At 30.8% G+C, this 23614-nt stretch overlaps 3 protein-coding genes across 4 annotated transcripts; 1 reads left to right on the top strand and 2 right to left on the bottom strand.

Annotated features, from left to right (window-relative positions):
- Positions 1-1426: 1426 nt before the first annotated feature.
- On the bottom strand, positions 1427-11120 carry LOC113850577 (ranBP2-type zinc finger protein At1g67325-like). 2 transcript variants are annotated; one of them, XR_003502207.1, is made up of 8 exons: positions 11045-11120; positions 10855-10900; positions 10205-10317; positions 8371-8590; positions 8185-8295; positions 2325-2408; positions 2073-2179; positions 1491-1829 (listed from the first exon to the last, which is right to left on the bottom strand). XR_003502207.1 is itself a non-coding variant. In XM_027481159.1 (7 exons), the coding sequence occupies exons 1-7, from the start codon at positions 11063-11065 to the stop codon at positions 1695-1697; spliced, it is 753 nt and encodes a 250-aa protein (XP_027336960.1). In that variant the 5' UTR covers positions 11066-11120; the 3' UTR covers positions 1427-1694. The 2 variants fall into 2 exon arrangements, 1 of the variants encoding a protein (XP_027336960.1); XM_027481159.1 differs by lacking the exon at positions 2325-2408 and having other exon boundaries at positions 1427-1829.
- Positions 11121-17459: 6339 nt separating this feature from the next.
- LOC113850817 (ethylene-responsive transcription factor 13-like) lies at positions 17460-18078 on the bottom strand. Its single transcript, XM_027481347.1, has one exon. The coding sequence runs from the start codon at positions 18027-18029 to the stop codon at positions 17460-17462; it is 570 nt and encodes a 189-aa protein (XP_027337148.1). The 5' UTR covers positions 18030-18078.
- A 1932-nt stretch (positions 18079-20010) lies between these two features.
- Positions 20011-20655, top strand: LOC113851431 (ethylene-responsive transcription factor 1-like). The gene has a single exon (XM_027481913.1). The coding sequence runs from the start codon at positions 20017-20019 to the stop codon at positions 20653-20655; it is 639 nt and encodes a 212-aa protein (XP_027337714.1). The 5' UTR covers positions 20011-20016.
- Positions 20656-23614: the final 2959 nt, after the last annotated feature.

Below are 23614 nucleotides of genomic sequence, written 5' to 3'. Positions count from 1 at the left end.
CACTGAATGTGACAAAATCCAAGTTATTGGCCTCCAAATGGATAGATCAAATGTTAAGCATAGAGCATATCGTTACGACCATTCCAAGATATTCCATTGTTAATGAGTTCGAATTAGTGAATAAAAAATGAACACAATGCTACGTGGTGTCTGGTTGGTGTTGATTTCTATATACACATCCAATGATAAAATCTACATAACACTTCCCACACAACAGTGCAATCATTTTTGTCCCACAAAAATAATTTATCCATTTTTTTAGGAGTTGCTTTTCTTTTTCACACTTCCGTAAATTAATTTTTAAAAATAATTAATATCTTCCATAATCTTATTTTTGGAAGATACAAAAAGAAAAGGACAGTGTAGTTAGAAAAACCACAGTGCAAAAAGTATAAGCCTTACTACAAGAAACATGCAAACGTAGCCAACAATAACAACAATATCTTATTTGACCCAAAATAAATAAATAAATAAATAACGAGAATCACTTCTCCAAGCCAACCAAAAAATTACACACAAAAAAACCCATTTTTGAAAACAAAAAATGACTTACCTGCAAGTGTAGTGTTAATAATTGTGTGAATCTGTGATTAAACACTAATTAAAGAAAAAGTCTCATTAAGGAAAATACTTTAAGATGTGGTTTCAAAATAACTTAAGAACTCATCTGAAACCATTATTGTACCTATAACATGTTGCTTGCAAAATAAACATTAATCAAACATAGAAGTACCACCGTCTATAAAATAGTAATATCAATTAGTTTTCATCATTTCACTTATGTTGCTAGTAACTTGTTAATAACTATTTTTGATCATTGCTTGAAATTTTACTAATTAAAAAGACGTCAATATAAATTAACAACTTACAAACTAGTTCTTTTCACTTACCTCTCATCATTTCACTTATGTTCCTAAGAGTATATATATGATTTCGTTCTCAAGAGTAATAACCTGTGCTGATTGAGTTGAAAGCTTGCATACATACAGTTTAGTTCCTAAATTTGTCAACTTCAAGACAAATTAATCCCTCCAATGTTAAGTTAACCAAGTGAGGGAGCTAAATTAGCCACTATGTTGACAGATTTGAAGACTAACATGAAATTGACAAATTAGGGAACTATATTGACATAGAAAGACTAATATGTCATGAAGCTAAAAAATTTGAATATAAATTGTATACACACAAGTTTTCAAAAACCAAATCAACCAAGCTGGCACTTTCGAGAATAAAATTATATTTTTACGCAGTTACTAATTAACACCAAGGGTTAGTTAACATGGAGTAATAAAAATGTAATAATGTATCATCAGTAACATCTCATTTTAATTGAAAAAACAGTTCAAAGCAATCAATCGGCATATGAATTCAGACTGGTTTTCCAGGATAGCAATAAAAATATCAATGATGATATAACTTTCAAAAGAATAACACCATGACTAATATTACTAATAATGAATTTAACAAAATAGCCTAGCAATGATTGGCATGAAAATTTAGCTTGATTCTCAATACATTTTTCACATGTAATATCATTAGAAAAACTAAAATAAATTATCATTTAACAACCAGGTCAAAATTATCCTCATGGAAGCCCTTCCCTTAAAATTCACAGCTATCTAGTTCTCTATTTCTAATCCAAAACTTTTACTTTAGACAGCTGGACTAAAGATGCATATATACAAAGCTGATGTTTAATTGGTAGAGGCTGTTCTCTCACTTCCACAGTCTTTCCGGTTGCATACATTTCGAAATGGGTAGTTGAGGTTCCCACATTTTTTACAAGTCCAACTACCTTCAGGAATACTTGTATTTGGTTGACTTGGGCCCTTTGGTGAAGCATGTAAAAGCAAAAATCAGTATATGCTGTAAATAGATTACAATATGATAACATGATGAAACTATTCATAACACAATTTCATCCTCACCTTCCATTCTATTAAAATTGGGGAAGTGCTTTTAAATTGTTCCAGTAAAATTTCCACTTTCAAGTATTACTATAATAGTTTAAGCTTTTATATAATAACTTGGATGATCATTAGCACATTGAAACAAAAAATGAAAAGACTTACAGGTCTGGCAGCACCACAGTGTTTCATGTTGCAAGTGGTTCTAAAGGCAAAGTTAACATTGTCACATTTTGGACAGATCCAGTCCCCTTGGGATAAACCATCTGGCCCTGCATAAACAGTCCAAAACAAGAGGATGAATTTTTTCCTGTTTTCTTTTCTTGGCCAAGGCAAGATGAAATTTATGATGTTACTGAAAAACTTCAAATAGATACAAAATGAAAAAATACATTCTGATTTCGTTTGTTCCCCTACCCTGTCAGACGGTGGTGAAGAGATTGTTGTAAAGGACATTTGAGCCTCAAAGTTTTGTAAATTCAATAGTCTAAAAGACCAGCTCTAAAACAGATGTCAGGTATATTAAATAAAGACTAGTTGGTTGTAACAGAAGAAAAAAAAAAAGCAAATTATAGTAAGTTTGACATTCAAGATAATTCTTAACTACTTTTTCTGTTCACATTTTGAGTGAAATTCCAATTTCTAATTTTATTTCCTAATACAATGAAAAAAGCCAGCATTCTCATAAAATTTGCTTCTTAACCTGAAAAATTATGCAAAAAAAGGCACTTATAAATCAATATCTTTCTCATAAACTACATTATACCTACTATGCCAAGTTAATTATTTTAATTGACAACTGAGCTAAGTTGGCCAACCTGTTTTAGACACAAAAAGATCCTCAGAAATCCTATGCCAACAGAAAACTAAACAGATTCCCAATCTGGTCCTCTTCAGTGAACAAATATTATTTTGTGCTCATGAAGATTTAGAACCAGAATGTCAAAGGCCTAAACAATCCTAGATTGTGACTTTCTATTCGTGACCACTTGGAGGAAGCAGATGGACTTTTTATCGTCAGTTTATAGGAATCAAGGTTTAAAGAATGAGAGTGTTTTCCCTCCTGTAGAAACAGAGGAGGTTTGCTTGTGATTGGGGATATGAGTGTCACCACCAAGGTTGACTTGCATCATTAACACGGCAAGATAAGTAGTGGTATATTTTGGACCATGGTCCTTCAAGGCTTGGTTGAGGCCAATTTATTGGGAGGAGTTATTGTTTATGGTTTCTGATTTAGTGATTTCTGAGCTCTTTGCTTGATGCAATTTCAATGCAGTGAGATTCCTAACTGGAAATAGGGGAAGAGCTACAAGCCTACAACCATAATGAAGTGTTTTGATGCCATTATTCAGGATTATAATCTACAGCACCTTTCTCTAGAGTAAAGCTCCTGAAATGTACACAGTGCACTATAGAGAATAAAATGAAGCTGTTGATTGAAAAATAAATGGTTTAGATTCCAATAAAATATAAGAATGTGGATAATAAACTGGAAGTTTGTTAGAACTTAGAAATCACTACCTCGATTTTCTTATGAATGGTTCCCACCAGTACTTTACTGAGTTACTCTCTAAAGTACACTCTACACTTCCGCCTTTTATCTAATGCCCGTTTCACTTAGTCAGCAATGAGTGAGCATTTTGTTTCTTCATAGGATAGATTGGTTTATGTTTCCAAGTACCAGGTAGGACCCTTTTCCAGATCAAGAATATCAGATAATTTTCCAGTAATTCCTGAGGCATATAGAATTACACAAGGTTCTTCCCTTTTCTAGAGCATTTTTATTTGTAAGGATTTGGCAACAGACAGGAAAACATAATTTTTTATAATAAGAAATATTTGGCAAATCTATGATGCATTTTGGCTAGAGCAGAATGAATGCATCTTTGAGGGGTGTGGCCTCTAAATTAACTGAGATAGGGTTATATTATTAGCAACTTGCTGGTGTTCTGCTCAAGGTTGCTTTTTACTGGTAAAGCCATCTATCATATGCAAAGCATTTGGCCCTCCTCACTCCAATGCAGTGTTGTCAAATGGCCGTTATGGCGGCGCCATGGCGTGGCAGAAATGACGGACGCCGTTACGAAGATGGCGTGGCGTGGCGTGGCGGCGCCATGGCGGCCGTTACGAGCATGGCGGTAACGGCCGGCCATGGCAGAAATCATGATAAATGGCGTTTTTTTTTTAAAAAATTGGATTTTCTGCACTTTTGGGCCAGATCCGATCCGATCCGACCCGACCCGACCCAGCTCAGAATCCAACTGCCTAAATCCAGGTTTTTTCTCTCTCTTCTCCTTACGATCTCACTCTCCCTCTCTTTGCAATCGCACTCTCTGCGATCTCACTCTCCACTCTGCTCATCTCTTTGAGCTCCCTCCATCTCTCTCTCTCTCTCTCTGCGACCACTTCTCTCTCTCTCTCTGCGACTGCTTTCTTTGAGATCTCGTTGCTGAGATCTCATTTTCTTGGGCTCTCTTTGTGTTTCTGTTTGGGTGCATTTCGGTCTGTATTTTCGGCGACTGCAGCTGCATCTCCGGCGACTGCACCATCTCCGGTGACTCCAACCTCCATTTCCGGCGACTGCACTTCCATCTCCGGCGACTCCATTTTTCTGGTAGCTATTTTTTTTCATTTTTCCTCTCAGTTTTTTCTTTATTTCCCCCATTTAAATTTTACCCTGTCCATCTTTCAATTTTTACCTCTCCCACATTTCTATTTTTCTCTGTTTTTTCTCTGATTTTCCTAAAAAAAAAATTCTATTTATTTCAGCTACTCTTAACATGGCTCAACATGAGTCTTCATCAAATTGTTCAAGAACTTCTAATCGTTCTGACCCGGGATGGAAATATGCTCATTCGGTGAAAGATGGAGATACAAACAACATTGTATGTAATTTTTGTGAAAACGTTATGAGTGCGGGAATCACTAGAGTGAAACAACATTTAATTGGAAAGAAGGGTAACGTGAAAGCTTGTTCCAAGTGTCCGGAAGAAGTTAGAAAAGAGATTGAGACATCAAAAGGAAAAAAAGAATCAAAATAATTTTGAGATGCCAAATGTGAGAAGCTTTGAAGGTATAAGCTATGATGTAAGTGAGGATGAAGAGGATACCCAAACCCGTAGCGTTGCCATTGGAAATCAGAAAGGGCCAATGGACTTGTTTTGTAGAAAGCCTGAAAGTGCAATTGAGAAAAGAAAAAAGGAAAAATTGAGACAAACAAATATAAGAGAACGATGTGACAAAGAAGCCAAGGCAAGGGTCCATCAATACATAGCTCGATTTTGGTATCAAGCTGGCCTTTCCTTTAACCTCATTAAAATGAAGAGCTTTCAAGAAATGCTTACAGCTGTTGGTACTTTCGGTCCAAATTTACCAGCTCCAAGTTATCATGATATTCGAGTTCCACTTCTAAAGAAAGAGCTAGAATATACCGATTCCCTCATGAAAGATCATAAAGAGCAATGGAGCAAACATGGCTGTTCCATAATGTCAGATGCATGGACCGATCGAAAGCAAAGATGCTTGATTAATTTTTTGGTCAACTCTCCTGCTGGTACTATGTTTGTGAGGTCTATTGATGGATCTAATTTTGTGAAGACCGGTGAAAAATTATTTGAGATGCTTGATGCTCTTGTGGAAGAGATTGGAGAAGATAAAGTTATGCAAGTGATAACGGATAATGGAAGCAATTATGTCTTGGCTGGTAAGATGTTAGAAGCGAAAAGACCACATCTTTATTGGACTCCTTGTGCAGCTCATTGCATAGATCTTATGCTTGAAGATATTGGAAAGCTTCCTTTGATAAAGAAGACAATTCAAAGGGGAATATCGGTTGTTGGCTTTATCTACAGTCATTCAAGTACCTTGAGTTTGTTAAGAAATTTTACAAACAAGAGGGAATTGGTAAGACATGCAGTTACTCGATTTGCAACTTCTTTTCTATCATTAGAAAGACTTCACCAAGAAAAAGCAAATCTTAGAAAGATGTTTACTTCTAAGGAATGGTGTAAAAACAAGTTATCAAAGGAAGCTAAAGGGAAACAAGCAACAAAAATTCTATTAAATCCTGTATTTTGGAATAATGTGGTGTATACTTTGAAAATCATGGCTCCTCTTGTCCGAGTGTTACGTTTGGTTGATGGAGAAAGAAGACCAGCTATGGGGTATATTTATGAAGCAATGGAGAAAAGTAAAGAAGCTATCATGAAGTCATTCAAAAATAATGAAAGTAAATACAAAGATGTGTTTGCAATCATTGATAACAGATGGACTTGTCAGCTTCACCGTCCATTACATGCAGCTGGTCACATTTTAAACCCGGAATTTTACTATGACAACCCTCAAATTGAATTTGATTTGGAAGTTACAAATGGGTTGTATGATTGTATCAAGAGGTTGGTGCCAAGTCGGGATGTGCAACAAAGTATACTACTTGAATTACCAATTTACAAGAGCGGTAGTGGTCTCTTTGGGTCCGACTTTGCAAAATCACAAAGAAAAAGCATTGCTCCCGGTAATTCATCAAATTCTTCAATATTTTAATTTTAAGGTTATAATTCATCTTCAGAGTTATAATTTGTCTTTCATTTTATAGCTCAATGGTGGAGAATGTATGGACATTCAGCTCCACATTTGCAGCAACTAGCTATCAAAATTTTGAGCTTGACATGTAGTGCATCCGGATGTGAACGCAACTGGAGTGTTTTTGAACAAGTAATTTTTTATCTCTCGAGCCTACTATTTTCTTTTATAAATTAGAGAGAAACTGATTAATATTCTTATAATTAAACTCACGTTGCAGATTCATTCAAAGAAGAGAAATAGGCTTGATCACAAAAAATTACATGACTTGGTTTATGTGAAATACAACCAACAACTCAAAGAACGTTACAATCTTAAAGATTTAATTGATCCAATTACACTCAATGATATTGATGAGTGTAATGAGTGGTTGGTTGGAGAAATGGATGATGATGCTCTAGATGAGGATGCTGGAAATGACTTAGTTTTTTATGGTGACAACACTTTAAATTGGGCAACTATTTATGAAGCTTCTGGAATTGGAGAGCCTACAACATATATTAGGCGTCATTCTAAGAAAAGAAAGAATCCATCAAGTGGTATCACTATCAAAGCTGCAAAAGTTTCTAAGATTAAGGATGTTCAACAACAAAAGGAAAAGAAAAAATGGTTCTTGAAGATGATGATGAAGAATTAGAAGATGAAGAAATGTCGGAAGAAACAGAAGATGAATTAGAATTTAATCTTCCACAATCTGAAAGAGAAGAAGAGGAGGGATATGCCTTGGTGGATGAGAAAGAGGATGATTATGTTGGAGTTGAAGAAGAAGACTAAATTGATAATCTTTATTTTTATTGTTAACTTGACATTTGATAATTACATATTTTGTATTTAATTATACTTTAGATTGAAGGTTATGTTACATATATTTTTAGTTAATTATTTTCTATTATTTTCTGTGACCTATAGTATTTTTTATATATTTTATTACATCCGCCATAAATCTGCCATAACCCGCCATGGCGGCCGCCATAACTTTATGGCAGTTTTTTGAATTTCCGCCATCCGCCATTAATAACATTGCTCCAATGTTAGTTTCCTTGTTTACTTTTCTATAACTTCTGTTTTGATTTATACTTTTCCAACCCATGAGGATGCCTTATCCATGCCTTTAGATCTATTAAGAAACTTTGGTCTAACTCATTCCCAAAAGCTAGCTCATGAGAGGAGGACTGCCCTAGTCCTTATAATGAGTATTCTGGCTCTATTCCTAACTAATGTGGGGGCATCTTAACACACCTCCCTCATGCCCAGAATTGGACATCTAATGCGTAAAATTTGCACTACTGGACATCTGCACGGGTGGACCCAACAGGATTGTATATCTATGGGCAGCCCAACATTCAAACTGAATAGGCTCTGATACCATGTTAAAAAACTTGGGTCTAACTCACTCCCAAAAGCTAGCTCATGAGAGGAGGACTGCCCTATCCCTTATAAGGAGTATTATGGCTCTATTCCTAACTAATGTGGGATATCTTAACAAGATCTATTGTACTTTCTTCTCTCTCCTTTCATAATAAATGACATTAGAGAGAAAATAGAGAAAGCTATTACCATAATCTAACCCATAAGCAAGAATCACATGTTGCAAAGACCAGAGATATGCTATTTACTTGAAAACAAAAGAATTAACATTAACAGTATACAGATTTAAATGAAAAGAGAACCAGGAAGTAAAAGATCATGTAAATACCTCCACGTCGTTTCCGAGATGCAAAATTATCTGTTAATCCTGCATCCCATAGAGGACTTTGAAATCCATATCCATAGGGGTTGATTCTGGGCCTCGGACTATAAGGAATACCTGATTCAGTGACAATTTGGTTATAGGTGCATAAAGCTTGTAAAGAGATTAGAGATACAGTTACTGAGAGTGTACCTCCAAAGCTTACAGGTGGGAATGAGGGTACTGGACTATATGGTACACGAGGCCTAGTATAAAGACCATAGTCATACTGTACACCAGAAGGTGGTATGAGGGATCCAACCCTGCTTGACACACCATATGGTGGGGGAGGAGGAGGAGCCCCAACACCTCCATAGTAGAAGTGGGGATGATGGGGATGACCATTGCTATATGGGCTTGTAATTTGAACAGGCTGTAGCAACCAATTACCAATCAGTTAAGCTCTCATCAAATCAAAAGTTATGAATATTTTACAAATTTAATGTCCATTTTGTTACATTGAAACTAAAAAGCATAGATACAAGACAGGACATGGATAAAATGAGATGAACTCTAGGATAGGACAAACTTAGAAATTTATAGGACCTGTCACAGCTATCATACAATGTATAAAATTAGTATAAAACTCACATCAAATTTAAATCAAAAGAGAGAACCAATGAGTTAAACATAAGCCTGACTCACTGTAGACATAATAAAATGTTATAATTTATTCCCATCCCATGTGTATTGGTATAAAAGTTTTTTTAAAAGGAATACTAAAAAAATGTAAAACTAAGCTAGAAGTATTTTGATGTGTCCGTGAAGTGCTTGGCATGGGCATGAGTCCACACAGGAACAATAAAAACACAACTACTATTTTGAAGGGTCCACACTTCTTCGCATTAAATTAATCTTTAGTTCTTAACCATTAAGAAGTCAGGAAAGTTGTAACTAGTAAACCAAAAAATATAAAAAGCAATACTATATAATAAGGAGAATTCATGCTCAAGTTCTCATTTGGCAGCATGCATTATACAGCTCAGTAAATTAGAAAACTATGCTTGCTGCATATGTTATATGAATATCTGTGCACACTGGTAAGAAAAAAAATGTACATGCTGTAGTCCTCTGCAGAAGACGGTGGATAACAGCAGAGGCAACAATATAACAGAAAACAAGCTTTATCCCAATAGACAGAGTCTGCTGCCAGAATCAAACAACACTATTGTTCTCTATTTAAAAACAATTTTTAAAAAGTTCATTTAGATAAGATCTTTTTAATTGTTTCTCCTAAAGTTCTTTGGTCTTCCTCCAACTTTTTCAATAATCCAATTGGAGTATCTTCCTCTTGATCTACTTTTCTCACTAAAGCCTCTATTGGACTGCTCCTAAGATGCATAGATACGGCTAAGGGTATTAGATATACACTGGTACAATATAAAGATACAACCTTTCTTACAAATTTAGGATATATATGACACAATATGGCATTACACACAAACATTAAATATAAGAGCGCATCAAGTTGTCAAGAGAACTTGTCTTCCTGCACTCTTTTCTTCTATTCTTATCTATATATAGTGCAAACTCATTTACAGCTGTTGATTACAAAACAATTATAATTTGTACAGCCTAAATTAGGAATTCTAAATTAGGAATTCTAAATATATACAATTAATATGCCGATTCTATTCCTTATTGATAAAACACATAATAGGAAACAAGAATAATAACAAATTCTCTAACATAACTGAGTGTAGTAGTTTAGTGTGAGATTGGAAGAGCAAAAAACATAAGTTTGTTTGTTACTTTGTGCCAACAAAACAGTGAAAATTAACAAACAAGAAATGGAACAGTCTACATTTCTTTTCTTCTGAAAAAGAAGAAAATGCTTTTTTATCATATTATGCTCCTATAGGCCATCTCTATTGAGACATCCAATGTACAGCTTTTTTTCATTGGATGTTTTTAAAATCAAGTTGGCCAGTCACCAAAAGGAAAAGCAAAAGCTTCAAATGATAATCTAATTCAAATAAACACTTACTGGAGTTGCAGGTGGTCTTGGCGCACCACAATGTCCCCTATTACAAACAGTTCTAAAAGAAAAATTTAAGTTTCCACAATTAGGGCAGGTCCAGTCTCCATCTTTCCGCGAAGCTGAATGCACAATAAACAAACATCCTCTCAGAATTGCAATTTAAAAACCAATCAATCACACTAAATCAGAATAGTAATGTAAAAATCAATCAACTCACTAAATTAGAATTGTAATTTAAAAGTTTCATTAAAATTATATCTTGACATCCATCACAAACAACAAAACTGAATACTAGATTCTCCTATTACCACAAAATCAAGCTTCCATAATTCATCTAAACAATCACCAAAATCATGATGAGAAGACCACTTTTCAAACACTGGACTACTATCTCGCACAATCAAGTCCTAGTACAGTTAACACAAACCCAAACCTCCACAAACTACTCTACACAGAGAGAGAAAGAGACTTTGCATGTGTATGCAGACACCACATTGAAAAATTGAAACAATTTACATACTAAATAAAATTAAAAGGGTAACTCTTTCTTAATCAGTTAAAATCGTAAGATTAGAGGCACCCAAATAAAAAAAATGAAATTTTTAGCTAGTTGCTACAGAGAGCATGAACCATGAAGCACCCCAATTGATAGTTACCATCGTTGCGAGACCTTTTTGAACCAAAGGAACCTCGATTACCGTCCTGCAAGCAAATTCAGGAGATACCCAGAAAGTAAAAGAAGGAAAAGAATCAAACTTTGTGTTCAGCAAATAACAAAGAAAGAAGAATAAGAAGAGGGTATGGAGTAGATATAGAAAATTTGCATGGAAGTGAAAGCAAACCCACCATGGGAGAAGGAGAAGCCATGAGAGAGAGAGAGAGAGTAACGACAAACAATGAAGAAGAGGACGCGGTGTTTGTGTTTTATTATATATTTGATTTTATATTTCCAGCAAAAGAGTAGCCACTTTTATTTTTTATTTTTTAACTTCTCCTTCAGTTTTTTTATTTTGTTTTATCATATTATTTATCACATTATTTATCCTTTTTCCTTTTTTTTTTATCTCTCACAAAAGATCTACATTTCATAAATAGATAATAACCCTTTTATAAAAAATAATAATAATTTCTTTACACCTATACAGTATATTTAGCTCTCTTTGAACTTTTATTTTATTTTTTTAACACAGTATACTATTTATTATAATTTTTATTTTTATGTTATTTATTTTTCACTAGCCAGATATGTACAGTTCCTAAGTATATAATAATTGTTTTTCAGAGGAAAGAAAAACGAGATAAAGAAATAAACAAACTTGTTTGTTTTTTGCTCATTGTTCATCTACTTTTAAATTTTATAGTAGTTGGTAGCATTAGTTGTTAATATCAGTAAATGAAAATAAAAAAAAATATTAACAAAGAAAATGCTTATTAAATTTTTATACCTTTTTATATATATTTTTAACGAATTTTTTAGCTATTTAAAATTAGACACAAGAATTAATGTCACTAAAATTGATAAGCTTTTCAAGAAAAAAAAATATTTGTTTGTAAGATTGTTTTGAAGCAATTTTAAATGTGATATTTGAAAGGTGAGTTTTTAGCATAATCACGTTTAAAATCTTTTTATTTGTTGATTTTATGGAATTTCTAATTGAAATTTGAAAACTTCAAATAAAGCTCTAAATCTAAACTATCGCAATTCAAAAAATTGGAAAAAAAACAATTCAAATGAGAGAACAAAATAATATTTAAATATAATAATGATAGTTAAAATATAATTTCATGGACTGATCCTCTTTTAGATGAGAGTAAAGAAATTGGGGAGAAAAAAGGAATAAAAGAAGAAAAAATAAAGCCCTCTGATATTTGATAAGAGATACTGAAAAGAGGAAAGAGAAAAGAGTGAGGAGGGTTTTTTTGTTTAGGTCCCCAAATTAGGAGGAAGTAAGGTGGAGAGTGTGGGGATGGCCGGGCTAGGAGTTTTTAAAAAATTGTATTTTTAAAATAATATTAAAATTTATAAAAATAAATTTTTAATAAAAAAATTATAATAGAAAATTAATTTAATTTAAATTTTTATAAATATATTTAATACAATGTTATTTTTTTTACTCATTCAAAAAAGTAGAAATATATTTGCTTAATACTTTACTCAATTCTTAGAAAATTTATATTTTTCCTTATTAGAAATATTGCTTTTGGTAGTGTTGTACCTATGAATAATGTGAAAATTGTTATTTTAAATGAAAAAATGCATAGGAAAACTTTGGAAAAATTGTTATTTTAAATGAAAAAATGCATAGGAAAACTTTGGAAGCACATCTTGTTTTTAATATTGTACAACATGTAATATTCTGTTTTTAATATTACATAATTATTTTATTTATAGCTACACTTTTTTTAATTAAAAAATAATTTAGAATTGTGAAAATTGTATAGGGTCTCGCTCAAGTGAAACAAAATTTTTTGAACTAGGCGTTTCAGAGTATTCTCACTCAGGCGAGAAGGGATAATATCGCTCTAACTATTCTCTTGCCCAAGTAAGAAGGCACAAGGTGAATGAAGAGCTCTTTAGACTTAATCTCGCGTAGGCGAGATGGGATTTCACTTCAAGCGAAAATATCAGAAAATCAGTATAATTCTTTTATCTGGTATTGCTCAAGCAAGAAGGGTCTCACCTAGGTAAGAATGTATCTCGCTCAAGTGAGAATTTGTTTACTCAAGTAAGAATTAGCAAGCTAAAAAGGGTAATTAAGGAAACTTTTGTTTTGAAAACTTGTATTGTAAGCTAAACAACCCCTCACTCACTTTTCTCTCATTTCCTTCCTCAAAGAAACCTCTCCTAAAACTCCAAACTACTTCCAAATCTGAACCTAAACCCCTTTTACACTCGATTAGAAGTAAGCTCCTCAAAACTCAGTTCTTCGAACTTGTCTCTATTTCTCTATTTTTCTCCCTTCTCAAAGGTGTTTTATTTTGTAACATATGTAAGAAGAGTTTGATCCTTTGGATACTATTTTCCTTAAAACTTCTAGTAAATCTTCTCTTTGAGGTAAAAAGAGCTCTATCATGCTGTTAAAACATTAAGTATAATTGTAATCATGTAAGTGTAAAGTTGTGTGTATTTGACTCATGAATATGTATTTAAATGGAAATTTTGTTATCTATTACGGTTGGTGATATATGTTTGGCCGCTAATGTTGAATGATTGGAATGTATCTTTCATTGTAATATCTGTTTTGGACTAAGTCTAGATGTGCTTGACTTTAGGCACGATATACTTAGCTAAGTGGTGAAAATGGATAGATAAAAGTATATTGTAAGTTGTGGTAATAAAAGAGATTAGTATAAATGGTTATAGAGATACACTAAGAGTATAGAGTCCGAAGACAATTTAGGAAATTTTGAAAAAATGAGGGTGGTAAATGCTATTTGTAATGACTATGCATAAATTTATTAGAACGAAAGTATCATAGGCCTCACATTCATGATTATACTTTTGATAAAGGGCTTGTAATTATGTGTGTTGTATCTGTGTGCATGGGCTAACTAACAACCATTTACCTAAATGTGTAAGACCTTATGAAATGTTAGAGGCAGTAGTTAACTGTAATCACAGTGCACGAGAGAGTGTAGATACGAGAAAGAGATAGATCTTGTTATAGTTATAGTTATAATTATAGTGCATGAATTATGATATTCTTTATATATGTTGTACTGTATTTGTTGCTATAAGGTTTTCTATTGTGATATTTCACGTTTGTATGTTTATGTTTTAATGGTGAGAAGAGAATTCATCCTTACAAATAATTTTCAAGAAATAAGGATGACCATTCCACCAAGACTCAATAGGCTATTGGAGTTTAGTATAGAGAGTAAATTAAATTATATATTTAGGGAATGGTAGAGGGTTTGTCATTGTAAGTTTATTATACCTAATGGAAATGAACTTGGTAATGTTTGCATAGTAAAATTCACCATAGGATATAATGTTCCTTTTAATTTTCCTGCTAGTAGTGGAATACACCACACGTTATGTCTGTATGTGTATAGAGGTACAATTTGGATGCCCAATGCTGTGAATCTTATGTATACTTTTCACGACCATGATCAGATGGGAAGACCAACCACTTTCACTTAAGAGCTGATCAATGGCATAGAGGTTGTCGTTGATATCAAAGACATTTACAATGAAGACTTGATTCTAGAAGAGTTAGAAAAAATAAAGGGTTGTTTTGACAATGATGACTAGGAGCATTCCCTTAGTATTTTTCCTTTTTTGGTGTGGATCCATACTGCTCATTAGGATTTAGATTTTTTTGATAATGTAATTATGTAATATTGAGTCCTAATGTATTTTGGATAATGATTTGTACACATTAAACATTGTATATGAAAGAAATCTAATGTATTTATATATATTTCTATTGTTAATGTGTAGTCTTACTTAGTAAAGTGTAATGCAGTTATAATTAACTAGCTTTTTCTTTTGTCTCAAATGCTTTTGTACATTTTTAAATTAATTGAGAAAATAAAATTTCACACCATAATTATAAGAAACTCATCCTAACTCTACTTATCTCAATAAAAATTATTATATTTTAAGGAAAAAAAACTGAAAAATGTTACACAACATCAAACTCTTAAGGTATGATAGTCTGAAACTCCACTTCTATTCATTGATTGCAAAGCTTAAAATGACAACAAAGTTGTTTCAATCCTTTTAAGGTGAGGCTTTATATGATTTTTTTTTCATGTTATTAACTTGTTTATTATTGTACTTTATAGGATGATATTCTTAATTATGTGTGGTATGGTAAGAATGTCTTTTACAACCACTTGCATTTCTTTAACTACAAAGTTTTACTTTAAAGATGAGTGTATCTTGATTAAAAACTACTTTTAACATTAGTTGGTGAACCAATGTAGATACAAGTTATGTAATAAGTTAAGAGATTTACATCAGTTAACTAAACAAAATAGATAATATACATATTCTACATCTGTTCTTTAACTAATTGATGTATAAAATATTTTTTATGTTAATGTTTGTTAATGATGTCATTGTTCCTCTAAAAGATCCATCAATGTCAATAGTGTAAATATTCGTTGTCAATATTTACTTAGGATTTAATCTTTATTAAGTCTATAAATAAAAAAATGTAATGTTCGTGAATATTTACTTGAAATTTAATCTTTGTTGAATTTATAAATAAAAAATGTGTCTTGTTTACTAATATTATATATCAATGGGCTAATGGATAAGAAAACACATAATGAAGTAAGATAAAATTATTTATGTACTTAGTAAAAGTTTGTATTTATCAATGACGTACTTAATAACACTAATAGAAGTTTGAAAATGTAAATAAGAATTCATGTTTATCAATCCATAGTAAAAAAATTTATTAGAAGTTTGAAAATATAAAAAGTTATATTTGATATCTCTAATTTATATTATTTTACTAGTATACGCTTTTGAAATATTTTATTTTAAATTAATTTTTATATCAATTTTAGAAATAATCAATATAAAAAGTATTATTTATCAACTTATGTGAAAAGTGATATAATTTTTCACTTTTGTAAGAACCATAATTTTTAGTGCAAAGTTTCAACATTTATAAACTATATATCTATTTTATTTATTTATTTTAATAAATTCTAACATTTTTTCTATTTTTTAGTTTTTACATCAGTTCATTTTGAATAGATATACTTCAGTTTGAATTAACATTAAAAAAATTATGTTATTTTCAAAAATATCACTATACTTTTCTTTTTATTAAATCAATTAGCGTAAAAACCTTTTTTTTTTTTTCCCTAGCTACAAGTTTCTTAAACCAATTTGGGAAGTATATGCATAGTCTAATTTCAACAATGGTGATGATGTGCAACAAGTACAATATTCCTAAAAGATAGTACCAATTCATACATGCCAATTATATTATAAAGGCACACTCTTTTATCTCTTTTAAAACTTCCAAACATATTAAGCTTTGTTCCCAAATTATGTAATTTTTAATTTCCAATGATCATTAAACTAGTTCTTGCCAATTAACTGTCCTCTTTTTGTCGATTTAATGTTCAAAAAAGAATACACCACTATAACACCGTATACAATTGATTCTTTGTGTAAAGATTTTTTTTTAAATTATGCGATATTTATATTTATTTTATTATCTAAATCTTTAACATATTTCATTTATAATGTTAGTTGATGGTCATGCCAACCTTTTTTTCCCTTTTGAAATATTGTTAGTTTTATGGGTCTTTTTATTCAGTGCATGATACCTTTTCTGGCAATATTTTTACAAAAATTAAAATAAATTATGTTAGGGTCACGTTGGTATGAAATTAATTAATGTTAAAATATTTTAAAAATAAGTGTCATTAATAAAATTTTATTGAAAGCTAATCCATGACTTTTTATCGCTATAAAACATTCGGTCTCGAAAATCTATTATAAAGGAAAGTAAAATATCTAAATTGTTAATGAAAAAAAAAAGAATAAAGAGAACAAAATTATAAATATATATATATATATATATGATAATATTTTAATTTTTTTTCTTCTTTAATTTTCTTTGATATGCTATAAGGTCACAGGTGTGTGTGTGTTAGATTTGTAGATGGGACTTAACCCCACATAGGAAAAGATCCACATGTAATGTAAAGCATATTATATGTTAATAGTTACACTTTTACCAACAACTTAATTTTTGGCATAATAATAAGCGTTTTTTTTTTTTCATCTCATTTAGTATTAGAATTAACATGAATTCAAATATCAAATTCAATATATTTTTTAATTATCTCAAAAAATTTGCTAGCAAGCTTTTTTCTAAAAGGAAGGATGCAAGCATAATGATGAGCATTTTTTTTTATCATGTCATTTTTCTTAGAGGTAAATTTCCAAGTAGTTTAGCATTTTGCAAATGATTGGGTCTATTTGTGTTCCTTTACTTCATCTTAGATGATTAGGTTGAGTCAATTATCAAGATTTAATTTAATTCTTTTGAAGTAAAGAGTGTATAAAATAAATAAATATTAATTCCTCAAATTTTTATTTTTTTTTGCAAATATACAATTATTTCTTATTTTAGATATCTTCTTATACATTAGAATCGACAATAAAAAAAATCACATTGAATGTAATACCCATGAAGGTAGAACCAAATTAATATTAATAAAGAATATGAAACAAATTATAACAGTGAATGAAGAACAAAATCAGCTAGAATGACCCATAAGATGATCACTCCTCCATATCCCACTTCTCTGACGTGTCAATGATGCTGGCTCGGCTCATCTTCGTCTTCGGCTCCAAGCCCAGCCGCACTGAACTCGGCTCACTCAAACCCCGCTTAGCCACCAATTTCTGCGGCTCAGCAACATCGCAGCCAATCAAATGGGGAAAATTCAGCTTAGCTTTGGAGCCGCGCATTCTGAAAGCAGCTTGATCATAAGCCAAAGCCGCATCCTCAGCCGACTCAAATGTCCCGAGCCAAACCCTCGCGCCGTTCTTCTTCGGATCCCTAATTTCCGCCGCGAACTTTCCCCACGGCCTCCGCCTCACTCCCTTGTAGCTTTGACAACACTGAGGCGCGTGGCTCTCACGCGCCGCCGCAGCCCCACAATTAACCGGTGTCGTCCGTTCTAACGGAGAGTCGACGACGTTATCATGAAGTGTGGACGTTGATTCAGCGCCGTTAGCTGTGGCGAAAACCTCCGTTAGAGCAGTGAAATCATCGGTATCGTTAAGGAGATGTTGTCGAATAGATTCTAGAAGAGCTAAATCGGAATCAAGAGTGGTGTTGAGATTCATTATACGATTCTGAAACTTGGAAGTTGAAGTGTAGTGTTGTAAGAATGCGAAGTGCTTCTTCGTTTGAAGGTAGTATAAGTGTGAAATAATGGGACCCCAAATGCGTTATTTATATGGGTGTCCTCTGTTTGAAAGGTTATAGGTTTTGGCTGTGACATTGTTGTACTTTGTTCTTCTTTGGTTCTACGAAGCCTCCTAAGATTTTGACGCATGGGTTTTTAGGGTATTTTGAAATCACAAAATAATTTGAATCACGTGCTTTAATGAGTTGGATAATATTATTTAATTGGCCTAATTTAATTCCTTTTATATTAAAAAAAGTTTGAAGGAGCTGGTAATGTGTCACTTTGTTATTATTAAAAAAGTTAGAAGGAGCTGATAATATAATATTATTTGGTTAGCTACATTAATTTCCAAGATATTACTATAATAACTAGGCAATGTTCATGGATTTTGTAACTTAGCGGTAAAAATTTAATTGCACATTGAGAAAAAAAACAGTATCAGACAATTTTAAATTCTGTGAACGTTTTATATACCCGCTCAAGTAAACTTTTTAAATAAAATTTTATAGAAAAAAATTAACATAAAAATAAATAATTTTTTTATATTAAAATAATTTATATTCTTTAAGTTTTAGAAAAGTTAAATAAAAATTTTGTGTATATATAATTTTATACACAAAATTTAAATTATGTCATTTTGTCAGACATTAACAGCCTTTCACTGGACCTAATTGTTTTTAGCATAATTTTTATATTTCTCTATGGACAAATTCTTACCCAAAGCTTCTGTGTCTCAATTAGTTGTGCTTCAACAATTAGCTATGTCATATATATCAATAAGTTACTGACACATTAATCTATGATTAATTAGCGCAATTAATCATATATAAATAATTTATCGGCCTAATGTTTCAATTTAACAATTATTAAAACAAATTGAATATTTTTTATTTTTTATAATATTTAAAACGAGTTGGGACATGTTCATAATTAAAAAATTTGTATACCCACATGCTCCAAGTCTGTAAGTTATTAACACGTTTTAAATTAATAACAATCAAAACACAATTTTAAAAATAAGTTTTAAAAACAATAACATAATCAAACAGCCCCTTCATCTCTATGACTACTATATATTTTATAGCTCAAATTAACATGAAGGTCAAATTTGATCCCTTAAAATGGGAATGGAATTATGGATGTCCCTTGTTTCTCTTCATGGACTTGTGTGTAACACAGTGATTAATGCTAGTAAGTTTGGTCACATTTCCCATGAATTTTATATGCAAGCCTTTTTCTAGTAAGTTTTGTTATATGTATTTTTTACAAGAAATAGTTTTACTTCAAATACAATTAAGCATTAAACATTAGGTATTTTCTTTAATAAAAATTCAAATCATAATCTACTACTTTATAAGGAATTAATCTTTTAATTTCCTTGGAATTAATCTACTACAAATTAATATATATAATGACATTATATACATATTTTCATAAAATATTTTTCATTTTTCTTAAAACGCACAAACTTAGCATTACGCTTATTATTATTTGAAAAAAAAGGGAGCAGAAAAGAATACATTTTTTAAAATTACAATTATATGCATATACTTTCATAATATTTTTACTGCAAATAAGAACATATATGATTGAAAATTTAAATTATTTATATTCAACTAATCACACGTGGCGAAGAACGCTGTGATTTCAAGTTTCAATGCCATTTCATGTATTCATTGAAGCTTCAAAGAAACAACCCACATGAAAACAATATTAATTTAATTAAAGAAACATCACGTTGTTCAAACTCAGATTCAACTCTCAAGCAAAGAATATAAAAATGCAAACAACTCCCAAACACTGGTATAAATGCACGAAGCGTTTTTCTTCAAGCAAACACAAACCTAAGTGCATCATCGAGTAACAAAAAAGTAAAACCATCACCATCACCATCATCATCCAACGTTAACATCGCCACTACAATGTCTTTCGATATTTCTTCGTTGGAATCTGTTCAACACTATCTTCTCGACCTTGAACACGATTCCAACACTCTCACCAATGTTTCATGCCACAAAATATGTTACACTTCAACGAACCAGCCTTTTCCAAGCCCCACTTTAGGCTTCGACAATATCAATGAAGCAAAGGAAACGGTGGCATGCAAAAGAGAACAACCTGCGAGGGCGCGTGAAGTTCACGCGCCACCGGAATGGAAGCGCTACCGAGGCGTGCGGCGTAGACCATGGGGAAAGTTTGCGGCAGAGATAAGAGACCCAAAGAAGAACGGTGCAAGGGTTTGGCTTGGGACTTATGATACTGAAGAAGAAGCTGGGTTGGCTTATGATAGAGCTGCTTTCAAGATGCGAGGAAACAAAGCTAAGTTAAATTTTCCTCACCTTATTGGATCTGATGTGCCTTCCAAGTCCATGAAAACGCTTAAGATTTCGAAGCAACAAACTTTGAAATCTTATTTATCATTTTCATCGAATTCAGAAACACAAAAGTTACCGATGAGGAAGAAGAATTTGGCCAATCTGTTGAACAAGTTGGCCAAAAATACAAAACAAATTAAGGTGTTTAGAATGAGTTTACAAGCAAACGGTGTTGATGTTGATTAATGGTGAAGTCAGTTAGAATGATTGTGGTGCAATTTAATGCCAATAAAGGTTAAGATATTTGATATTAGATAAGAATAGAGACAAAATTTTATTTAGATGAATTAGAATAGATAGTTTTTAGAAGTGAGTTAGATCCAAGTTGTTTGACAATAAGCTTTCACTACTTTTTGTAATGACTTTTGCATTCACTCCCTTTGATGAGATTCATTGGGGTGATGTTTGTCACAAGGTTTATGTTTTAGATGAGAATCTTAGGCATCAATAAGACCCAAAAAGAAAAACAAAATGAAAATTGAAAGGTGTTACTCATTACCTTTTTTCAATTATTTTTTCAGTGTAAAAATAAAAAAAAATTATAATATTTTGTATTAGAATTAACATGAATTCAAATATCAAACTATTTGCTATCACCCAAAGAAAAAAAATACAACTATAAACAAGAAAATCCACAAAATCAACAATTTTAAGCATAAACAAGATAATAGGAATTACCCAATCTAAGTAAACCAATTAAGATATCTATAAAATTCTTTTTTATTTTTCATTGTTTTCTTCTTTTATTTTTCTATTCTAGACTCAAAATCTGCGCTTCTAAACATGATAGAGCGAATCTAGAACACTGTTCTTTATTTTCCTTTTCATTGTTTTCTTCATTCATTTTTTTTATTCTAGACTCTAAATTTGGGCTTCCAATAAAAATTTTAAGCAAGAGTGTTTTATACATTTTGGGCTTGACCCAGAGCTAAAAATAAAAAAAAAACGAAGAAAATTAAATAAAAAAAATACTAAAAATAATATATAACAATGGTGTTATAAGAACACACTTAATGTATCTTTCTATGTGAGTAGAAAGGTAGAAGCTGTCTTCTATAAAAAAAATTAGTCAATTTTTCTGAAACAATCATGAGAATCTAAAAGTACATAAGAATGGATTTCAAAATATGTTGAACATTTTCATTATATGGAGTTTTTACAATTTTAAAGGTATAACGTGTATTGTGCAAATGTCAAATAAATCTATTTAATTGAAAATTAACATTTATTTCAAAACTTAAACATGTGAAGGTACACTTTACAATTTTGGACTAGAGTGGCTCAGTAAAAATATTCAGAAATTGCTGTGACGAGATAAGATGATGACACAAAAATTATTAATGGATCAAATGAATATAATTACAAGAACAGGAAAATTTTCAATATATAAATATAGAAGTAAGTATTATAATATCTTCTTCAAATTCTCAGGTAATATTCATGAACAATAATACTAACATCGAAAAAAGAGAAAGGAGACAAAGAAAAGCACGCTCTTCCCTCTCTCTCTCTCTCTCTCTCTCTCTGGCTGCAGCAGGCTCAACGACAGTGAGAGGATAAACATTATCATTTGTTAGCATTATGGCAGTTTCTATTAAAATGTTGTTCAAAAAAGACATGCACGTTCAATTGTCGACAGAGAGAAAGTCACTCAGATTCCAAATTATGTAATTTTTTTAACAGTTATATGATGTTGATTTTATATTTTTATATTTTTTTAGTAAAAATTACTTTTATTAAATATATTATCTACATGTAAGTTAATATTTGTTGATATGTAATATTAATATCTCTTAATAACTTTATATAAAATTAATTGATTTAATTATTAAATTATATTTTCATAATTATAAATATTATATTTCATATAAGTTGGATTGAGTGATAGCACATTCTATAAAACCTTAATAAATAGTATAAATATTTAAAGTTAATACCTATTAACAACAGATTTTGTATATATATATATATATATATATATATATAATTTTTTTGTAAATTTTTTTATAATTGTATATAATTTTTTATTCACAAAAAATGAATTATTATTATTATTATTATTATTATTATTATTATTATGAAATTACATATGTAATTTTATGATAATATTGTAAAATCATTAACAAGTGAATAAATAAAAATATTAAAAATATAATTTTGTTAAATTTTAACTTTATTTAATTTCAATTTACATACATAGTATTAATTATGTTTTTATTTTTATAAAAGTAACATTATTTGTGATATTTTTTTAAAAAAATATATAAGATTTACTTTTAATTTATTTAAAATGTTAAAATTTAGTTTACATTATTAATTTTTTTATGATAAGTTGGATAATGGAAATTTAATTTATTATGATTACGTTAATTTTTATTATTTAAAATGAGTTTAGAGTCATATTTATAAATATTAATTTTAAATAATAAAATATATAAAAATAATAATGTAATATTTGATATTGAACAGATTTGTCGAAACCTCCTTTTGCATCTCTGTCAAGTAAAATTAAAAATTCAACCTTTCCACTGTTAATCACAAATCAATTGGCTGTAGAGTGAATTTAAGATATTCATCGTTCCTTTTTTCTCCCATGCAACCTCTTCTTTTTGTTTGCAAGGTTGAGTAGGTGAGTTCAAGATCAAGAACGACTGCGCAACATCATATTCGGGTTTTTTTTTATGATAGTACCATTTATTTTATTATATATTTTTCTTCTTATATCTTTTCTTTTGTACAAAATTTTGTATAGAAAAGGTATAAACTGCCGTTTCTCTTTTCACTGGCTTCTTTAATAAAAGGTTTGAATTCAACCTTCTTTAAATTGAAATTGTATTTTATTTATTGGTTTTATTAACCATAATCTCTTTTTTTTTTTTCTAATTATCAACCATAATCTTTAAAATTAAATATTATATGCATATAAATAGTAATATTTTATTAAAAATCTAAGAAATAGTTTTTATAATATTTTATAATTATTAATTGTTAAGTTCAATTTTAAGAATTAAAATTAATTGCACATAACAAAGAGTACTCAACCAGATAAATTTTAACATTAAGTGATCCAAATATATTTATTGAAGAAACAATCCAATGGTGTAAGTTTAAAAATTTTTACACTCGATAGTGAAAGTTTTTTTAA

Source organism: Abrus precatorius, unplaced genomic scaffold, assembly GCF_003935025.1.
Source record: "Abrus precatorius isolate BTA unplaced genomic scaffold, Abrus_2018 Scaffold9, whole genome shotgun sequence".
Lineage (NCBI taxonomy): Eukaryota > Viridiplantae > Streptophyta > Magnoliopsida > Fabales > Fabaceae > Abrus > Abrus precatorius.
Note: the sequence above shows the minus strand (reverse complement) of the source record. Positions and strands in the feature narration are given on the sequence as shown.

Bases quoted from the DNA above. Each gene is read 5' to 3' on its own strand.
- LOC113850577 (XM_027481159.1), bottom strand. From the start codon at position 11,065: ATGGCTTCTCCTTCTCCCATG. The intron at 10,318-10,854 runs GTAACTATCAAT...TTGTGCATTCAG, and splicing joins AAAAAGGTCTCGCAACGATG to CTTCGCGGAAAGATGGAGAC. The intron at 2,180-8,184 runs GTATTTACATGA...CTGTTTATGCAG, and splicing joins ATCTCGGAAACGACGTGGAG to GGCCAGATGGTTTATCCCAA.
- LOC113850817 (XM_027481347.1), bottom strand. From the start codon at position 18,029: ATGAATCTCAACACCACTCTTGATTCCGATTTAGCTCTTCTAGAATCT.
- LOC113851431 (XM_027481913.1), top strand. From the start codon at position 20,017: ATGTCTTTCGATATTTCTTCGTTGGAATCTGTTCAACACTATCTTCTC.